A 23469-nucleotide genomic window follows, 5' to 3' on the forward strand; every position below is an offset into this window, starting at 1 on the left:
ACACAAGATACTCAATATCCGTTGTTGACTATATACCATCAGTGACAAACTACTGTGGGAGTGAACAAACCAACTTCCAGCTTAGGAGGAAATTGGGAAAAGAAGTTGGAGGTGGATAGGACACACTTTGAGAAGATCATCAAACTACATCACGAGGCAAGCGCTAATTTAGAATCCTGAAAGGAAACGCAAAAAAAGGAAGGCCAAACAACACACTGCACCCGGAATCGGAAGCCGACATCAAAAGGTTGAATAGTAACTGGAATGAACTGGAAAGGATGGAGGATGCTGGTGAGCGGCCTGTGGTCTTCCGTGAGGGGTAACAGGCGTAAGTAAAGAATTAAAAATATATCCATATTTACGTTTGTAAATTTTCGTTAATGATATAATAAAAGATTGACCTATCCTCTAGACTATTCTATTTTTCTCTCTATTTCCTCATTATTCTCATTAAGTGATATTATTTTCATATTCACCAGGTAAAATGATTTATTCTTCAGTACATATGAATTATTTTACAAAGAAGAAAAAAACAAAAATGTCACAAAATTCTAATGTTAATTAATTCAGGAACTTATTTTATGAGTCGATTTAGTCTAGACTACCCTAGAGAACCTGAAAGCACTTGATAACCGTTCCGTCCTAAGTATTGGACACCCCCAGCAATGAGCATCCACAATCCTGCACGTAGAATTCGAACCCAGAACCTTCGGTCTCATGCGCGAATGCTTAATCTCTAAACCACTGACTCGGTATCCAATGATGTCTCATACTAAAACAAAACGGCCATCCAGTACTTCCAGGTTTTTCAGGTGATCTTATTTAAATCGATACAAGAATTCAACCGTTAAATTACTACAATTCCCACAAACTCTTAATCTGGCAAAAATAACAATCATACTGAATAACTCCAAGAATATTATGCATATTTAATGAACAGGAAAATAAATGATTATCTAATTAATAGATATAAGAAATTATGTAATTGAAATATCACAATAATAAAATCCATAGAGATATTCTGTTAGTGTTCGTTTGTTCATAAACTTAATTATATGTATATAATAAAATAATGTTACTTATAAGTAGTATATTTTTTAAACAAAATTATTTGTGTGATTTAAATTTTGAATCCTTGAATTATTTGAAGAATTTCTATCAGAATGTGAACAATGATCATAAGAATTATTAAAAGAATTTCTTAAACTATATATAGATGATTGTGATGGTAAACTTTGTGAATATTGTCCAATTGTATTAGATGCATTTAATGTTCTAATTCTTACAATATTATCTAATTCATTTAAATTAGATGTTGATAAATTTAATTCTTTGTTATGTTTAATTTTATCTTTTCTTTCAGGAATAGGTGGATTTTGAACAATATTCGACAGTTGTCTAATACTACTGGTTACAACATGCTTTGTTTGTGGTTTTGTTGTTGTTGTTGTTGTTGTTGTTGTTGTGGCGGTGGTGGTGGTCATCATCATCGTCGTCGTCGTTATCGGTGTTTCTTGTGTTCTCTTTATTGTACGTGTATACTTTGATGTATTATTTACAAGTCTATAACGATCCCAAATAAGACAAGCTATTTTTGATGCAATATATTGACCAACATTTAATGCAATTAAACGTAATACAAATACACCATCTTGTCCTAAAATATGTTCAGTAAAAAATGCTGATGCTTTTTTATCAGTTATTGATAATTGTTCATTACAACATTCAGAAGATAATGAATCAGCTAACTGTATTGTTGTTGATTGTTGACTAGTCGACTGATAATCAGAATTTTGTGTTACATTGGAATTAGTATTATTTGATGAATAGTCTGATTTATTATTATTAATATTATTATTGTTTATCTTCATTGAGATTTTATTAAATAATAAACTTCTAATAAAACATACTCGACTAGTTTGAAATGTTGATCTAAATGGAAAAAAGATTTTAACAACAACAAAAAATATTATATAGAAAAACAATGTGAACAGAATCGAGTTGAAACAAAGAACGAACAACAAGATATAACTGAATGAATACAGATAGTGGTCTATAACTGTATTACCGTTCTGAATGTTAACTATGAATATCATCGAATGTAGAATGTCAAGTCAATTGAAACAATGTAAACATGTTTCAGTATTAAAGCCACTGAATAAATGGATTGTGTTTTCGTTTCTTTGAATCAAATATATTTTTTTTCATGGTTTGTTCATTTCATTTTGTATACTTTTTCTTTATATTATCCGGTTTTCATTGTTATTGGTTCTTATTTATCTTAATTTTTTTCTATCCAAGCAGATATAATCTATACAAATCTAATAAATCATTTTACGTTATTGATTGAGATCATGAACTGATTGATGTTGGACAGTCACTGAAAATTCGGAAACACTGGACGGCCATTTCGTCCTATTGTGGGACTCGTCAGCGGTGCACATCCACGATCCCGCTCACGGGATTCGAACCCAGGGCCTTCAGTCTCGCGCGATCGTGGATGCGCACTGTTTCAATGATGCTCTAACATCAATCAGTTCATGATCTCAATCAAAAACTTAATAACTCCACAACCCTATACTGATATTTTACCTTACAAAACTGTGTGATGTTTAAAGTGACTAACTCTTCTGCATTGTACGATGACACTTTTACTGGGTTACAAATCATTTTCTGGAAGACGGACTAGATACTGAATAGTAATCAGTGGCATGTTTATCTTATTATTAATACTGACTGAATCCTATAAATCAAATTAGAATGAGACTATAAGTCAAAGTGCTTAGATCAATTTGACAATGATTACTACTCAGTGACCAATCAGTGAACAGTTCTGTTTATTCCTAAAGTATATATACATATATACAATCTCTCATGAACTCAATCAAAACTCAACAATCTCCACAGCTCAATACTGAGAATTACCGTGTGCTCATTAGTGACTAGCTTAGAGAGATAATTCTCGGAGTTCTAGTAAGAATCCGTGATCAGTGGAGCTCGACTGTGTCAAGTGTGAGTTAGTTACTCACCGAAGACAATGAAGAATGATCACGCAATACTGTGAAGTGATTGAAGTTAGATATCGTTAGATGCCTGCTCAGTGGTCTAGAAGTTCAAGAGTTCGTGTGTGAGGCTGAAGGTCCTAGGTTCGAGTCTCACGTGCGGGATCGTGGGTTCGCACTGCTGAGGAAGAAACGGTCATCCAGTGCTTTCATGTTTTCCAGGGTGGTCTAACATTGATCCATTCGTCATATCAGCTTGAACTCAACAATCTCTACAACCCTATACTGACATATGTATTCGTTGAGTTGATGATTAAATGCTAGGAAATCCATTCGACTGGATGTTTGAATACGTACATTTTGTACACTCGTTAATCGGAACAGACAATCAGAGAATCGTAGAGAATGAAGCTAAGATGAGAAAGCTAAGCGAAGCAAAACGTTGCGCGGTAGAGAAGGCATGTGAGCTAACCCCATTTAGTCAAGCGCTAATCAATAATTATAGCCAGATAAAAATAGGTTACAGACATGTGATGAATAGGCCATGAAGTGTATACACACATATGCTCATATAAAAACAGTCAGGATTGATAAGTGAATAATTAACAAGGTCAAAACGTGGCTCAAAAAGACTGGATGAATTTTGCCCTGTCCAGAAGCTATAATAAGTTATATGGGCTTAACATAGTAACAGACACTACAATGATTAGTGTGAATGTACCTTTTGATTTTTTTAAGAACATCTCATTTTCACTGTTTACGTAATTGCATCAAGCTGACTAGGAAATTATTATAATTATTTTTGAAGCATAAAATGTCGGAATAATGATAAATGTAAATTATTTTTTAACGTTTTTCAAGTCAGTTGATCATCGACTTACAACATAAAACAAGATACGTAAAGATGGATTGTGGTTAATAATGGAATTCAGGACGTACGTTTCGTCCTATATAGAATTCGTCAACTGGAAGAACCTGCATTCCAGAGTTGATCTTTACTCCAAGACTCAAACTCAGTACCGTTCACTTTAAACTCCATCGCATTGTTCACTTAAGTACTGAGTCCAGATAGCCATTAGATTGGGCAACGGGGTGAAGTTTTAATTTATTTTTGTATTAGTTGTTTCAATCTTCTTATTGATGTCTAGGACCTCGACAAATAATGTTTAAAATTCTCATCACAATCAAAGTACAGCAGTCATTAAAAGTGTAAATTTAGACTGTAAACCTTATCCATTAATCCATCTAACAAATGGAAGAGCAATTGTTAAGTCATCATAAATGTGAATCATTATCGAATAAAGTAAAAGGGATTCATATTCAATTTTGTAATACGATACGTGGAAATTACAAACTCTTATTTAAGTAATTGATCATATAACAACTAGTGAAACTACACTTAGACCGTAAAACCGACTAGTCCATAATGAATAAACACATAATGATTCAAATAAACAAATGTAATCTATCAGTAAGTGAGATATAGAATCAAAAAGGTGGGAATTTCAAAATGAAATAAACTATAAATAAATAAAACAATAATAAATCTATTATGTAATTAGATTTACAAAATACCTACCTACAACACCAACGTAAGAAGCTGTGTATATTTATTAAAGTGATACCAATAAACCAGAACCAAAGAAAAATGAAAATTTTTTCATTAAACATATTAATACTTAATACACATTGTAATGTATATCTATGATAATTCTTTCCCATTTTACGCATATCTAAATCACAAAATGAAACACGTGGAAAATTTCCACTTTGATACCACTGTGTACCAATTATAAGATCAATTAACATTTGTGGTCCAAAAAATATTGTGGTTTGACCTAAAAACCTATTGGAATGAAAAAAACAAACAATCATTATTAATGATAACATCAATAACAATAAATAAATAAATAATATTTCAATAGTTGAAATCATGAGTCGATTGAAGCTAGACCACAGTGGAAAACATGGAAGCACTGGACAGCCGTTTCGTCTTAGTATGGTACTCCTCAGTAGTGCGCACCCATGACTCCGCCTCCCGCGAGATTCAAACCCAGGACCTATCAGTCTCGCGCGCCGTTCAGTGCTTCCAGGTTTTACATGGTGGTCTAGCTTCAATTGACTCATGATTTCATCTATTGAAATAATTATATTTGTAATATTGCAATGAGTAGAAAAATTCGATTTTCTAACGTTTCGTGACTAAGTGTAAGCGACTTCTACAGAGAATAAATAACCAAATCAAAATTAATCCAAGTTTAAATAGTGCAGCGAAACAATACGAATACTATGTGATCAATTAAAAAACAGGTCTGAATAAATCATAAACCGTAATGGCACAACAGAGGAACTCCAAAGAATCTTAAAACAACACAATTTTAAATTATATTACAAAACAATGAACATACTTCGAAATACTTTAGTTCGCTTAAAAGAAAAAAATACCATTCATGTCAATACAGAACTGAGTCTACAAATTACATTGTGTCGATTGTGATGCCTTTTATATTGGAGAGTTATCTTGCGAAATCTTGACTTGTGCTAAAGAACATATTAAGTACACAAAGAAACCATAGAACTGGATAGACTTCAAATTAAATCGGCAATAGCAGTTCATACCATTTTCAACAACCACCAAATCGATTTCAAAAATATCAAAATATTGCAAAAAGGTTTTCACATTACAAAGAAAGGAGAGTAGCTGAAGCTTTCCATATAATGCTTAATCCTACTTCTCTCAGTAGAAAAGAAGGCCTTACCATACATCCTACTTGGACCATCTATCTTAGCCACCTAGTCTTATATTATTCACTATTCATACTATTATCTTACAAATTAAACTTTATCCTTTCTCACCATAAAGGTCACACTATTTTCATCCTTAATTGCACATATACATACACACAAATTTGCATACAGGTCGCTTATGAATCACCTTAACCGAAATGACATGACATTGATTGATCACATAATATTCTTATTGTTCCGTCGTACTATTTGAACTTGGATTAATTTTGATTTTGTTGTTTATTTATTCTCTGAAGAAGTCACGAAACATCAAAAAATCTAATTTTTTTACTGACTAGGGTATTACTTATTTTAATATCAGATGGGTTTTGTGGATATCATAGTAATTTCAATGGTAAAGATCATGAGTCAGTTGAAGCTAGACCACCATGGAAAACTTGGAAGCCCTGCTAAGGAGTCCCACAATAAGACGAAACGGCCGTCCAGGGCTTCCAGGTTTTCCATGGTGGTCTAGCTTCAACTGACCCATGATCTTAACCATTGATATTACTTATTTATTTATAGCAATCTATCCAATGCTCAATTTATCAGAAATTATCAAATCAAACCTTGATAATGATACCTACAAATATCAATAATATTAGTAATAATGTTTTCTTTTCTTTTTATTGTTAAGTAGATTGATATCTAGGATTCAATAGGTGAGTTTGTTTTTATCTATGAGTTGATTGAGCTAATCTTTCAATGTTACCTACGTTTTTAACTTGACCACATTTAAGGTGGAGGAAATTTCGAACATGTATAATTACTGAACCCAATGAACATGTAATAGCCATCATGACTCAGTAGGTTTATGAATAGTACGTTAACTGTCAAAACAATGATTGCTAAATATAAAACTCAAAAGAGAAATGAGTATTATAATTTATCTTAAATATCACAATTTGTTTCGTTGTTATTGAGAAGAAAAAAATATCTATTGAATCATGAAGATAAGAACATGATTTAGACAATAGATCGTGAATAAAAAGGGATCATTGATGACAATGCATTATGTGTCACTACATATCATTTAACCTGATGATATCATTACAAAGTTGTCTCCTTAGGGAACTAAACTATGAAAGCAATGATCGGTAGTGGCTAGCAGTGGAATCCAGGACACGCGTTTCGTCCTATTTGGGACTCGTCAGCTGGATGTACCTGCATCTCAGAGTCGATGTTCACTCTGGGACTCCAACCCAGTACCATTCGCTTCAAACGCCATCGCGTTATCCACTTAGCTACTAAGTCATGATAGCCACTTGCTTGTGCAATGGGGTGAATTTAAATCCATTTGGTATTGTTTGGCTTGTATCTTCCCATTGAGGTTTAAGACTGCAATTGATCAGTCTGTTATTGTCATATGTGCATACTGTGCATATGCCTCGATATTACCTTAATTCACAAGCTTATTGTTAGCAATGATTGATAGTGGCTAGCAGTGGAATGCAGGAAGAGCGTTCCGTCCCAACTATGTAAGTTACATAACAATAATTCGAATTTTATAGAATTTCAATTTTTTCTTCAGGGGCGAATATCTTTATTAAATTTACGATAAACCAGTTACTCTCTGTATACGGTTTATATAGCTAAAAGGTTTTATCTACCATATTTAAACAATTATATCATTCAATTGCATAATTAAGACTGGTTCATTTTTGTGATGTTTCAATTAGGGATATCGAATATTGTAAGGTCAAATAAACATTTGAATGATGAACTAATTATTTTGTAGTATCTTGAACAAATCAAAAACCACATTGAATAGTTGATGCATCTTTTCTGTTACGTTACCTGTAAACTATTTGAAAATTTATTGGATGTAGACATTAGATAAAATTTAGCTTAACGGATTCTCACCAAAACTGTACTGGGTTCGACTCCAAAAGTGAACAACTCTATGATGCAGGTACATCCAGTTGGAGTCCCAAATGGGACGAAATGTGCGTCCTTGATTTCAATGATAGCCACTATCCATCTTTGCTTGTAATGTTTATGGGTCAAAACTATGTCGAGGCAATACGCACAGTATGCACATATGCCAATAAGAGACTGATCAACTGCAGTGCTAAACATCAATGGGAACATTCAAGTAAACAATAACAAGTGAATTTCAACTTCATCCCATTGCACAAGCAAGTGACTGTCAGGGATCAGTAGAGAAGTGAATAACGCGATGGCGTTTGAAGCGGACGGTACTGGGTTCGAGTCCAAGAGTGAATATCAGCTCTGAGATGCAGGCACGTGCAACTGTCGAGTTCCAATGATGACGAAATGCACGTTCTGCATTCCACTATTCATCTTTGCTCGTAATAGTTTTTATTTATGCCAGTATGCTGATGACTTGTTATGAGGATAAGTTCATTTACCAATACGAAATATTTTATCATGAATTAAACTAAGCACTCTATTATTCCTTGTCTGTTTGTTTTCTTTCCATAAATCATCTATCTTTATAGAAGAATCTCATTCATTATGATATAAAAGAACACAAATCAAAATGGTCCAGTTGAATGGATTACAAAACATGTAATTCATAAAAGCATACTGAAGAACAAAATTAATAAGATTATTTTTATTACCTAGCTAACAAAAATAATTGTCCAGTTGAATTAAAAACATAAAGCGCTTTAATAATTAAGTATAATCCATTAAGATAACTGCTTGATTGTGGCGAACAAGGTCGTGGACCAGGAATACGTGATCTATTGCTTATTGTAAGCGGAAGTATAGCATACCAGGAATTATCTAAAATAAAAAGTAATTATTTACAAAATAAATATTTCAAATAGATAATACCTTTATTTACTATTTGTTCATTTGTATTAGCTGGACTAGATACAGATGTTTGTGCCGTTGAAATGGAGCTGTTATTTTTACGACTTTGTTTATATCGATGTCGAATAATAAGAGCATCTTCTAAATGTTTAACAATATATTCGAGATGATTTACACTAGAGTGTAGTGTTTCTTCAAGATCACCAGCTTTACTAGCTAAGTCCATTACAGTCCACAGCTAAATAAAACACACAGATATAAAATTAAGATTAGTATAAAAATGGCAAACATAATCCACAAGTTAGTTCAGTAAATACATAGTTTAACGATTATTTATAAGTGTCATAAGTTTAGTGTACAAGGAAATGGGAGATACAACCAAAACAAAAATGTAAACAATGATAGGTTTAAGGTCAACAAGAATCAATCAACCTCGAGGTCTACAAGACAAGCTGTGAACCACATGTGGAGAGATTCGAACACTTCACTTCTATCTGAAGTTTGTGCTGATGATGTTGTTCAGAAGAACGATGAAAGCTCCACGACCAAACTATCCAGCTCAAAGAACAAAACTCCATCAAAATCATCCACCTGAGCTACAAATGTTCTCCGCCATCTTGAAATTTTAACAAAAATATCTTCGTCCTTGCTCTCTTTAAGATCATACAATAAAGTTATTTTGTCATCTAGAAGGGTTAATCTTACAATTTTGGAAAACTAAAAATAACATCAATTTTTCAAATGATTTATATGACAGTAATTTTCTCATCCGAATTCGTCAAGCTTCAAAGTTTCGCTAGTTTGACATAGAAAAAAAACAAAATTAACTGAAATACCTACGTTCATAACACTATGATCTTAAAAATAGTTGTCAGAGGTGCAGATGTTAAGAAGATTCAGAAGTTGCCAATAGAATATAGTTTTAAAAAATGCATTAGTAAAGAATACATGAAATGTAACTACTAATGGAACCAAGGGGCGTGAATTTCGCGTTATTTGGGATGCATCAGTCGGATGTCTCTGGATTCTAAAGTCGGCGTTTACTCCGAGGCTGGAACCCAGTACCTTTCACTTCGAAAATCAATACATTATTCACCTAACTACTGATTCCAGATATTTACTCACCCGTGCAACGAATATGAGTTTTAATTTTAATTGGTAATAACTTGAATTATACCTCGGTTGACATTTGTGGTTGGTAAATACGCGTCCTATGCTGATTGCCTTTATATAACGTTGACGTTTGAAGTGAACAGTAATAGTTTTGTGTTCCGGGGTGAGCATAAAATCTGAGATACAGGTACATCCGACTGACCAGTCCCAGAGAGGATGAAATGGGCCTCCTGGATTCCATTGCTAGCCACATTCCATCGGTTGTATACAGACATATGTCATACTGACTATATCGAGCCAATTTCCATAGGATACACATACCAATCAAGAATGTCAATAACGGGATAATCAGAACCATTAAAAGTTACATTAGAATCAATTAGTATAAATTATTAAGTGTGATTATCAATAAAAATGCTTTTTAACTACTTAAGTATTCAAGTTTTACGTTTTTTTAAATGAGATTCTAAAACATACTTTTCAGAAATATATCAACTTCTCAAAATTCATTACATTCAATTAAATTTCAATGAATTTGGTATATATATGTTATTTAATAGTTGAGATCATAAATCAATTGAAGCTAGATCACCATGGAAAACCTGAAAGAACTGTACGGACGTTTTGTCCTATTGTGGGACTTCTCACCAGTGCGCATTCACGATCCCGCCTAGCGAGATTTGAACTCACAGTAGAAGTCGTTTAGAAAAAGATCTTTAATTGACTCGAAAAAACATTCAGCTGGTCTAGGAATTCAAATAGTTAATCTCTAGATCATATGTCAAGTATATACATAATTATTTATATCCAGCACTAGTCTGGACATTCACAAGAAGTAAATAATCTGATACTAAGTCACGTCTACATGGGTTATCATAGCTTTTGGATAGACCAGTCAACTCATTACTTTGACCTTGTCGATTATTAGCTTATAACCTTGACTTTTTTATTTCCTTAACATCAGTACTGCTCGATCATGTGTAGTTAGATCTCGGACTATTAAAAAGGAAATACAATTCAAAATAAAATACACCATTGTTCATTTTAACTGTGTAATTTCCTTTTATTTAGTGGCTATTGATGATGACATTTATTACTAGCTTCTACAGATAAAAAGCATATTTCAAAAACTAGTATGAATGTTATTCGACGATGAAGAACGGTAGTGAATCAAAATTCTTTACAATTATACGTTTAATATAGCATGATTTCAAAAAACACCACTGAAACTTTGAAGCAAACAAAGTAAATATTTGTTTTGATAACCGGTTTCTATTTTATATTATTATTAGTGAATATTCAGGAAAATATTGTTTCGATCTAATTCAGTTGAGTGGTTATACTTTTGATGATTATCTGCTTATATGAATATGAGAAAACGAATGGACTGGAAGTTTATTCTCGTAAATACGGTTTCTAACATGAGTTGACATCAACTGGAGAATAATTAGAAACAAATAAGGAGGGATTGGCTGTTTAATCCATGCTTGTATCTTTTCATCAACGCAAAACTTGGGTTATCTTTAGAATCAAGCTAAGGATCTTCAGACCCTGACGTAAAAATGATATATATGAAGTCTATTTATTCGAAGATGAAGCAGCGACATACCAACGACATTGAATGATGAACATATTATATATTGAATGAGGTTAAAAGCCTAGATTTTTTCATTTGTGAAGTCACTAATGCATACCAATTAGAAACCACAAACGGGTTGCATTTTTCTTCATATCTGTTTCAATGGTACAATTACTTTTGATAACCGGTTTATCTAATTGTTCATGGGATTAATTTTGCACTTCTACTGAAGACATCTAAAGGAGTAACTACTACCAATCTGGTTGAAAAATATCAATGAAGTTCACGTGTTATATATTGGGAAAATATTTAGCTGAATCAGTATCACTTATCAGATAATCCGCTCAATCGGTCATAAATGAAGCCGGGTCTGGGAAAAACAGACATCGATCTAAATTATCCTTATTCACATTGGCAGAACAAAAACGTAAATCAACAATTCGTAGGGTGCGGTGGAATTAGTCTGCTTGCTTATCTGCTAAAGATTCGAATTAATATCACCTACGGTCCTCATTTAACTAATGTGGACATCTTAACAGTCAGTCAAAAAGTTATTAAGGTCACGGACCAACCAATCCATAGCCTGCTTTTAATTCACTCTGAAGCTGCTATTATAGTTCGTCATAGATGGCACTGTAATCAGTATTTGTAAAGCATGCCCCAGTCATCATAGTCAATAAAATGTCACAGTTTCACCAACCGATCTACGAACTTTGATCAATAACATACATATGGTCTTATCGTTACTAACTTACCAGATATCAAATGGTCAATGAAGAGTGAACAGAAAAGGCATAAGATGAGCAGTAAATTCTCACTTCTGTTAGTTATATGATGATTTATCTTTTGTCTAGGTGAAATTCGTAAAATAAATTATTTCTGTACTATAACCGATATTTACTTCATCCATTCTGAAGTATCACAATGTTACTCTAATAAATCTGTACAACATTTTGTCTAATGGATTAATCTTGAGCTATTTATTTTCATAATAATCATATAAACTCATAATGAAATGATCGAAATGGGAAATTATCGTTATTGATCATTCAATTGTAACCTATTTGATGGACATCGAAATTTAGCTAATTCATGCTTCCATAAATAGTTGTGTACATTAGTATCTAATATTTTATTTATTTATTTATTTATTTATTTATTTATTTATTTATTTATACCAAATATAAAAAGTAGTGTTTTTCAACTTGTTCTTCAAAGTAATGGAAAGGGAAAGAAATTATAAAGAAAGAAAAACTAAATTCGATATTATTGAAAACGATCATCTTCTTTTCTAAAATACCAGATTTATGTTAAGATAATGTAAGAACAAAGAATTATAGAAAATTAAGAGCTAGAACAAATTTATTTTATCTGTATCATAGATATTAGTTTTTCCGAAATGCTTTAGTCAATTATTCTTTCATAGTTGAATTTATGAATTGATTCAAGCTAGATCATCAGTGAGAACATGAAAACACTGGACAGCCGTCTCATCCTGATGAGGGACTCTTCAGTAGTGCGCACTAACGATCCTGTTTGCGGAACTCGAACTCAGGACCTTCGGTCTCGCGCACGAACGATTAATCTGTAAACCATTGAGCCGGTATCCAACGGTGTCTTATACTAGGACGAAATGACCATTCAGTGATTCGAGGTTTTCCAGAGTGGTTTAGCTTAAATAAACTCATGAATTCAATTGTTAAATTACTATAATCTCCACAAATCCGATTCCGATAATTATTCTTTCGTATTTAAAAACCAAATTATACACAGGTATTAACGCTAAAGTTGAACTTGATAGTATCAAATAAAATGAACATTGGGTATAAAGTTAATAATAAATATAAATTGAAATTGGCATATTTAGATCTATTATGATTTTGATTGTACCAAAAATATTCTTCATTGTTTCTTTCGTGTATTATTTATTTACTCTAAAGAAGTGGCTTACATTAAGTCTCGAAACATCAAAAATACAATGTTTTTACTCATTGGGATATAATAAAAATACATTTAATATTAAATTATACATAATTTTATTATAGTATAATAACTAACTACACGTTTTACGTGTTCTTTTTTTAACCACATGGTTTATGTGTGTTTAAGTGTTAATGGTACTATTAAATGTTCAAAACAAAGAGGCTAAAGTAAAAGTCAAAAATACAATCAAGTGACTGAAATTGATGTATTTAAAGCATCGATATACCTGAAAATCAGAACTCATATGCATCACCATATATTCGAATTTGAACGATACATTTTGTATAAAGGCAATTGACAAAAACAAATTGTTACAGTCAGTCAGCTACAACGTAGGACCAGGCACAAATGTGCATCTGTCCAAGCTGCTATAACTCATTAACACAATAAGATGAACACCGGATTTATAGAAGTAGTTAATTTATGGGTGGTAATACATAAAAGAAAGATTGTATATAAGGACATAGTGCAGGAAGAAAGAATTAGTTCGTAGAAAGGATCTGCATCTACCAACATGGCTCAGACTAGAAGTTGGTGACTTTGTGGACTGATGCCACGTTTTGGTTTGGCCGCCTCTGACTTTCTTCCAACCATCCCCTACACTAGTCAGCATTGAGCGTCGTGGTAATCGGTGTTCAGGCATACGTAACACGTGGCCCAACCGTCTCAGTCGATGATGATTCATATCTGCTGGGATCACCGGGTAAGTAATAACGAGGTTTGACGCAGAGTATTAGGGAATGATGGTTAGATAAGTTGTTTAGTCCTTATTAACTGAATCAGGGTTAGAACTAGGAACCTAAAGATTAAATTTTGAGTGATTACTCATGAATTCATCACACTACTATAATAGAGTTAAAAAGGGAATTATGAATTCATGATTATAATCAATTTATTATATCTTCACGTAATCGTTTAGAAAACGCATACATGAAAACAATTGGAATCTAATCCTGCAAATGAAGTATACGTCCATTATTAACCAAATTATGTTTTTTTTTTATTTTTCTAGCTTCAATAATTTAGTTTGTAAACATAAAGAGAATAAAGTTATTAAATATTGTATGTGGTTGATTTATCCAAATTGATTGAATGTATGGACAGTTCATGATGAAAATAACCATTTAATTGAATATGTAACGGATTCGAAACCTTACACTATCACCTCTTAGTTTCGATTATCAGATTGTCTGAATCTCACGTTTATGCTATTTCTGACTGTAGTTTATTACTTTTATTACTTGATTTAAGTGTATTCTATTTTCTTACTGAGCCTTCAGCTCACTTTCTACTCTTGTTCTTTTCCTCTCCAGATTCTCTCATATACTGCCCCTCACATTCCCCACCCCAGAACCTAAAGTACATTCAGTCTGGACGCAAAGCTGTCAAAGACTGAACATTAGAAATAATAATTAATTAGTAACTTGTGAGAAAATACAAGATAAATTTCTTTAACTGAGAAGCTTTTATCTGTGAAATACTATCGTTATCGAGAGTGTAACGGTAACTCACTAGTTAAATTTGATGAAATTTGTAACATATGACGATAATGATTTAAAAAATTACTAATGATTATTTTAAATGGTAATAAACTTCAACGACAATATTCAAGTGTTCAATGGTCATGATAGTTGAGATCATGAGTCAGTTGAAGCTAGAACATCATGGAAAACCTGCAAGCGCTGGACGGCTGTTTCGTCCTACCGTAGGATTCCTTAGGAGTGCGCACCCACAAACTATATGTCTCGCGCGTGTGCGATTAACCACTAGACCATTGGGCCGACATCCAACGGTGTTATTGCCTAACTTCAACTAATCCACGAAATTGAGCGACACATCCACCATTGCTTTCAGTGAGTTACTATCTCACAACAGACCCGGTTGAACTCCACTATTCACCGCCGGCCGTCCAGCACTTCCAGGTTTTCCATGGTGATCTAGCTTCAATTGACTTATGATCTTAACTATTAAATTACTATAATATTCACAAAATCCTGATACTGTTCAATAATTAGTTTAAAAAATAACCAGCTGTAGAAACCATACTCGTTTATAACATTCATTTTAGACATGTTCACATTGTTTGTTTATAATTTCTGTTTAGGTTAAGCCATATCTATAATAAAACTAGTTTATAATTTATCAGCTTTAAATTATCTTTAACATTTTATTCAAAGCGATTAAACGATAAAATAATCATAACTATATGAATAGACAATTTTGTTTTACTCGATATTTTTACCAGCCTACTTCCATCATCAAATATTCACATGAATTCATCAACTATCATTATCCTAGTTAATATAAACATTTCTTATATATATTCATTTGGTAATGTTTGTTTGAATCTCCTCATTGATGTGTGGGACTACAATTGACCAGTCTCTCATTGGTATATGTGTACCCTGTACGGATTGCCTCTACTGATCAGTTGCAGTCCTAAACATCAATAGAAAGATTCAGACAAACAATACAAAATGAATTTACTCTTCACCCCATTGTATAAGCTAGTGGCTAACTAGAATCAGTAGCTAAGTGCATAATGCTATGACGTTTGAATCGAACGGTACTGGGTTCGAGTCCCAAAGTGAACATCAGCTGTGAGATGTAGGTACATCCAACTGACGAGTCCAAAATAGGATGAAACGCGCGTCTTGAATTCCACTGCTAGCCACTATCCATATTTGTTTATAATTTTTGAATTTATTTATTCCGACATGTAAATCTTCAGTGTTATTTGATTCAAATTTTGAATGAATCAACAACCAGAATCAATCGTAAAATTTAGCTTGATATTATAACTGTTTTATGGATATTAATCTAAACATTAAAATATATCTTCTTTTCAGCACAATAGAATACGATCACTTTTAATTTTTAAGAGAAAATAAAAATAAACTTTTAAGATTATTTAGAAAAAGAAGAAGAAATGATTTACATTACAGATTTTAAGTGTTTATTAAAAGTAGGACATTTGAAATATACAAAACGTTTTTCCTCCAACAGTAATCAACACTACATCAGTATAAACAGACCATATGAACAAACATAAATTTATTTTACTGATTGAAACCATGAGTCAATTGAAGCTAGACCATCATGGAAAACCTGCAAGCGCTGGACGGCTGTTTCGTCCTACCGTAGGATTCCTTAGGAGTGCGCACCCACAAACTATATGTCTCGCGCGTGTGCGATTAACCACTAGACCACTGAGCCGGCATCCAACGGTGTTATTGCTTAACTTCAACTAAACCACGAAGTTGAGCCACCGTACACCATTGTCTTCAGTGAGTTGGGGTGCGGGATCGTGGATGCGCACTGCTGAGGAGTCCCATACTAGGACGAAACGGCCGTCCATTACTTCCAGGTTTTCCATGGTGGTCTAGCTTCAATTGAATCATGATTTTAATCAGTGAAATTTCTAAAAAAAATCGTCACAAAACCCCTTCTGACAATAAATTTATTTAATGAATTCTCTTCAACTGTTTATGATCTAAATAAGGAATCGTTTTAGTTATTTAAGAAAAGAGGGAAAAAGCTGATTTATATATTTTACAATATTTTAACAAAAAGTTAATGAGTTTATGGGTATCAGTGCTATGGTTTGAGTTGATAGTTTTAAAGAAATTGAGTATTGAGTAGAAATTTAATAATAAATATGCTTTTATCAGAATGAGAGTTTGTAGAAATTGTAGTAATTTAATAATTGAATTCATGGGTTGATTTAAGTTGAACCACCTTGGGAAACCTGGAAGCACTGGAAGGCTGTTTTGTTCTACTATGGGACTACTCAGCAGTGTGCATCCACGGTCCCACATGTGAAACTCGAACCCAGGACTGGTATGTGAACGCTTAACCTCCATACCACTGAACCAGCGTTAATGTCTAACTTCAACCAATCCACAATATTGCACGACCGCCAATACTAGGACAAAACGGCTATCCAGTGCTTCCAGGTTCTCCAGAAGGGTATAGCTTAAACCAACTCATGAGTTCAACTATTAAAATATTTTATTGTTATATCCCAATGAATAGAAAAATTGTATTTCTGATCTTTCGTGACTTAATGTAAGCCACTTACTCTGAAGCAGCGGCTTATATCAACTGACGAAAAATCAGAAATACAATTTTTCTACTTATTGGGATATAAAAAAACATATTTATCATTTTAATAGAGAAAATGTTTATCAATAAAAATAATGAAAAAGGTGATAAACACAGAAGACCTGTGAAAAATTCTTATGTAGTTAGTTAATTATATTAATTTAATAGTTGAATTCATGAGTCAATTGAAATTACTATAATATCCAGAAAAAACCCTTTCGAATACTAATCAATATACGCTCACTAGTGACTGGCTTCAAGAGGTATTTTCTGGAGTTCTAATGAGAAGCTGTGACCAATGGAGTTCAACCGGGTTTGTCGTGAGATAGTAACTCACTGAAAACGATGGTAAACGGTGGTGCAACTTCGTGGATTGGTCGGCGTTAGATATTAATACTGTTGAATGCCGGCTCAATGGTCTAGAGGATAAGCGTTCGCGCGCAAGATCGGGGGTCCTGGGTTTAAAACCCGCGGAGCGGGATCGTGGTTGCGCAATGCTAATGAATCCCATGCTAGGACAAAATGGCCATTCAGAGCTTCCATGTTTTTCATGGTGGTCTAGCTTCAATTGACTCATGAATTCAACTATTAAATTACTATAATATCCATAAGACCCCTCTCTGAGTTAATTATATGTTAATGACTTTGAATAGTTTAGAAGAAAATTTCAAAAAAATTAGACAGATCTTTGGAAAATTGATATTGAAATTGAAATCGATCCATGCTATGGACTTCAAAACAAAGGTTAAAATACTCTTTACAAATGACTTATAACAAAAAAAACCCTCGCTATTTGTTCAATTTTATAGAAATTACATCTGAAACTTGTGATGTGTTATGTTGAATTTAGATGAAGACCATGTGTTTATATTTTCAAGTATCTATAAAGTAGTATTATGTATTTATCTAAAATTCATAGCTTTACAAATAATAAAATGTTTTCTTAAGTTTAAGAACAATTAATGAATATCGTGATATTTTAATCATTAATTCAGCTTGTAAATGTAGACTATTGGATTCTGAATCAGTACTCATAGAGATATATGAGGGACTTCAGTGATTTCTCAGGTAGGTTTACAAACTAGAACGAAACAATAGCTTAGTGATATTCTATGGTTTATAATACTTTATAAAGATTATGTCATTTTATAGGGAAAACTGCTTTCCAATTATATTTATGTCCATATTATGTTTCGTGATAATTGTTGTTCTACACTAAACAAATAACTCGTATTTTATTATTTGATATATACTATTTGAAATTTCAGTCATATAGACTCAATTTTGTAAGGATGAATATGAGTTTAAAAAAGTCATCTTCATTATTCCATGAACTTCAATGCATCGATTATCAAATCATTTATATTTATATTATCGCACAATTTATGAACTTCACTAAACTATTACGCCACCCAACCTGAATTAACCCCCCTTTTTTTACCTCTGACCTGTTTCTAGCATATATATATAGTTATTATAGTAATCCAATGATTTACACTCATTTATGTCAATTGTTTCACACTATCTCCATGTAAAAAATTCTATCACAATTTTGGTTTGTAAGCAGCTGACGAGAAACCTCGAAATAATATGAATTCATACTATTCTGCATCAATGTTTGTTCTTGCTCTATTTATATTTAAATCATATAACTTTCTCGACTAAACCAAATCAAGGATAGGTTATCGACGATGGGCTCCTCGATGTGTGTATATTAATTCAAATGCGTCTGTGGAGCTAGTTACGTAGGTCGTACTCAAAGGGCTTTATCCTTGCATGTTCGTGAACATGTATCCGTATTTCTGAATAATTTGGTTATTTATTTATTCTCTGAAGAAGTGGCTTACACTGAGTCATGAAACGTCAGAAAATCTAATTTTTCTACTCATTGGGATATTACGAATATATTGTTTATTTATGTACCAGTATGGTTGGGAAAAGGAGTAACTAAATCGATCAACAGCACTATTCTTTCTCATTTGGTTGATAGCGAACATCATATCAAAATATAGGAAGGTTTCTCTGTTTCACATCAAGTTTCAGAAATCTACCTCATAGAACTAGATTACGACTACTCTACATAGTCGAAGATATCTGGATCAACTCCAGAAAACCAAACTTATGTATCCAGAAAATGTATATCCAGCCTCCATGTTTATGTTGGCCTACGACTGGATCACCAGATACCTAAACTGAATATTATGAACTTCGTACCCCGTTCCTATTGTTTTGATTACATCTATCTTAATCTTCACATCCATCATTCCCAATTCAATTGAATTTTCTTTTATCGTAATTACCTTGGTAACATTTCTCTTATTACATATTATATTCACACAACTATATTATTATTATTATTATTATTATTATCACTATTACCTCACTTAACAAAATGAAATTCTCCTACTATGCATTTTGTTCACACGAGTTTTTCTTCCTTTATTTTCATTCACTAGATACCTAAAATCATTCTAACCTTTGTTAAGTGACCTTTCTAATTTGCAAATAACACGATTTTGAAGTATATATGTCGTAACAGATGCAAACGTTCACCATTTTTAACATATATGATTGTCAAATTCCTTAATACATACCTTATCTTGGCCTTTGTAAAATATTATAATTATGGACTTATAACTATAGAGCCTGATGATGAAGTAATTGAAACCAATCATCCGTTCAAATATTCTTCATTTTAAAAATCATTCATTGGTATTTAATTTATTATTGGTTGACATAAATGAAGACGGAAAGATGACCAATTTTCTACAAAACTTTAGTCAACATCTTTTGTATCGATATATACTACTCTTAAGAGTTTCTGAGAACATAAGTGCAAAACAATCATTTATGTAAGGTTACGGAGAGAAAAATTTAAAAGAAAAGATTTGAATGTGAATAACAACACTTCCAACAAAAACTATACTAATATTTGAAGAGTTTTCCCTATATTCGTGAGATTAATCTATGTATGATTTTTGGGCTACAGATGATGGGTTATAAATATTTTCCTAGTCTTAATGATGAAAATATTAATCCGATCAATTAAGTTTACACTGACAAAGTACTTCATTGTTAAGACATATACCCATCATCTGTAGCCCAAAAATCATACATAGATTAATCTGACGAATCCAATTTTTCATTAATATGATTTTGTACAAAAATTCATAGCATTCAATACAAACCATGAGTACTGGAGTATTCTACAGTTTGTTGATAAGATCCAAAGATTGTATAAATTAAACAGTATTTTGTTTTAAACTGATGCAGGAAAAAAATGTTACATAATATTAGCCACTTTAGGTAAACAATTTGTGTTAAGGAAAATTCTTGAATGTAAACGGATAAATTTTCTTTTAAAAATAACAAATTCAGTAATTAAAAATTAAATTTGGGTCCTTCATTTTGAAGATAAAACTTATATTTTTAGTGGTAACGTTTCTGATTACAACTGTGGTTGACGGGGATTTGAATCGCATTGGTAGTGACGTTTTTCTTAAAATTTCATATGGACCTTAACTATGAATCCTAACAAGTATGAAACCTAGGTCCATCTTAGAGATTGCCTAAAACTCTATCATGATCCATCTAATCTATATGATACTTTAGTTCAAACCATAAATAACAAACTGTTATGAAACAGCTATATAATGATCCATGGTTTACAATGTCTTTTTTCGGAGCTTTTGACTGTGTGGCAAGCCCATTTGACTACTGTATCATTTATCTAGTCATTGTAACTCAGACTCAATTCACTATGTTAATTTCGGTGTGTATGATCGAAAGTATGTCTGTACATTAACGCTTAAGCTATCTTCCTATTGGTCTCAATGTTCAGATAATCGATAATCTATTCACACCCGATTAACTCTCAAATATATATGGATTTTTAACAGACTCACTCTCTCTGTTTCATCGTGTGCTTGCTCACCGTACGCTTGTGGATTATTATTATTCATTATCAATAAACTATCTCTATAACTGGCGTTCAGGCTTTTTAATAATCTCGAGTAAATTCACAATTCTACTAGGAGATTAAGCCTACCTAAAATACTCAGTTACAGGATATTATTATTTGGAGTCAGATATTGAGGACATCAACCTCAACAACTGTATGTAATTAACACTAAATGATTATTCTGTAATAAGAAAGAGTAGCAGCTGAAATGAATAACTTTAGTGGAGTTAGATGGTAGAAATATTTTTCATCTCATGGATTCTTAAAATTAGTGGTGATAACCTTGTCCTGTCACTGAACTAAACATTCCCCAGTGAATAATTTGCATCATTTGCATAAATCATATTCGAAAAATTAAAATGTAGAGAATAAAACATAACCGAAAACCCATGTTTCATCATTATTTTTCCTTAAACTGTACATTAATGTTCATACAGTTTGCTGTGATAAAAAAACCATTATAATAAGATATCTGTTGTATATGGTAAATGTAATATTGTTATGTGATAGCTGACAAGATTGTTTAATAAAGCATCTATTTTTCTTTTAAAAAGAATTTTAAATTAAAGATTAATCTCGATAGTTGAGATCATGAGTCAATTGAAGATAGACCACCATGGAAAACCTGAAAGCACTGGAATACTGTTTCGTCCTACCGTAGGACTCCTCAGCAGTGCACACCCAAGATTCTGCCTCGCGAGATTCGAACCCAGGACCTACAGGTGTCGTGCGTGAGCGCTTAACCACTAGACCACTGAGCCGGCATCCAACAGTGTTATTAAAGATTAATTATCAGTGAAAGGATTAAAACAAAACTGAAAACCTGTAGTTTGAATCACTTAAGAACTGTGCTCCCCTTGTTCTTGCAATATGATCGAACCCATAACTATCATTCGTGCAATCAAACATAATCATAAATGAAATTTCCATTTAATTACATATTTTCGTGTGTTTTTTTCTTTTGTTTATTTGTATACACAAGTGAAATTTTGACTTCTGATTATTAAACATATAACCAACGATAAATTTTGTTAGTAAATTGTCTTTTGTTTTTACAAAATGAGGATATTAGGTGGTTGAACGTAAACGATATGAATCCCTGAATATATATAGATATATTATTCATATCACTAATGATCGCTTCTTGTGTAATTCACACACTAATTGATCACTTAATTATCATACTGCATCATGGCCGAACAAGTTTGATCATCAAAAGACAATATGATATTGATTCCTATTAAGTAATCAGGTAGTTTGAAAACTGAATCCAAAAAAATATCAGTATCTAATTATCAGCCTTCTGAAAACAATAAAAATCCTGAAGTTACATTATGTTCATTTCAGTGTCAATAATAGAAAAACAGAGTACAATTGAGCATTTAGTCTATTGATCAACTTACATGAATACGTGATTGCCAGTTGAATAAACGCCATATAATACATGGTATTGAAAACATTGCAGCTTGTAACATTAACAAGAATGGCACCCATTGATAATAATGTATAGAATCTTTTCTACGTAACGATAAATCTGATGGTATTGTTGGTTGATCAGGTGATATAAAATAAGTTGAAGTTACCCAACATACTAATGTAGCATATTCAACTTGTGCACTAGTAAATTCATTCGGTGTCCAACATGCTATTGGTTTACCAATAAATTGTCTACCCATTATTACAAGTGTACATATCATAAGTACAGTTGTTGTATATGAATGATTAATTCTATCAATAAAATCATCATCAGTTCGACTTTTACTACTTCCAATTTCAATACTTAATCGTGTTAGTCCATTTAAAACACTTGATTCAAACATAATGGTAACACTAAAATTAATGTATATTACTGAAAATCTATATTCATTTCAATGTTTGATATCTTTAGTATCTAATGCTAATTTAGAAGTTACCATCTATGTAGTTTTGGGATTTGTACAAATGTGTTTGTAATACTTTTGATGGATTTAATTACAAATTTCAAATACTATTGAGTGTCCTATAATTTCCCTGTCTATCTATCTATCTTATTTTATTTGTCCTATTAAAAATATCCAATCCGTTATGAGTTGTAATGTAGTTCATGAAAAACACTACTAACCTACGAAAATGTTTGATAATGTGAGTAGAATAAACGAAGGATTTATTGGCTATCTTTA

General features: G+C 32.3%; 1 protein-coding gene across 1 annotated transcript; it reads right to left on the reverse strand.

Annotated features, from left to right (window-relative positions):
* Positions 1-1097: 1097 nt before the first annotated feature.
* Positions 1098-23130, reverse strand: INX3_2 (Innexin inx3; the record flags this gene model as incomplete). The annotated part of the gene is made up of 5 exons (XM_012942479.1): positions 1098-1932; positions 4582-4848; positions 8375-8540; positions 8592-8808; positions 22714-23130. The coding sequence occupies 5 exons, from the start codon at positions 23128-23130 to the stop codon at positions 1098-1100; spliced, it is 1902 nt and encodes a 633-aa protein (XP_012797933.1).
* Positions 23131-23469: the final 339 nt, after the last annotated feature.

Source organism: Schistosoma haematobium, chromosome ZW (genome assembly GCF_000699445.3).
Source record: "Schistosoma haematobium chromosome ZW, whole genome shotgun sequence".
In the NCBI taxonomy this organism is placed as follows: domain Eukaryota; kingdom Metazoa; phylum Platyhelminthes; class Trematoda; order Strigeidida; family Schistosomatidae; genus Schistosoma; species Schistosoma haematobium.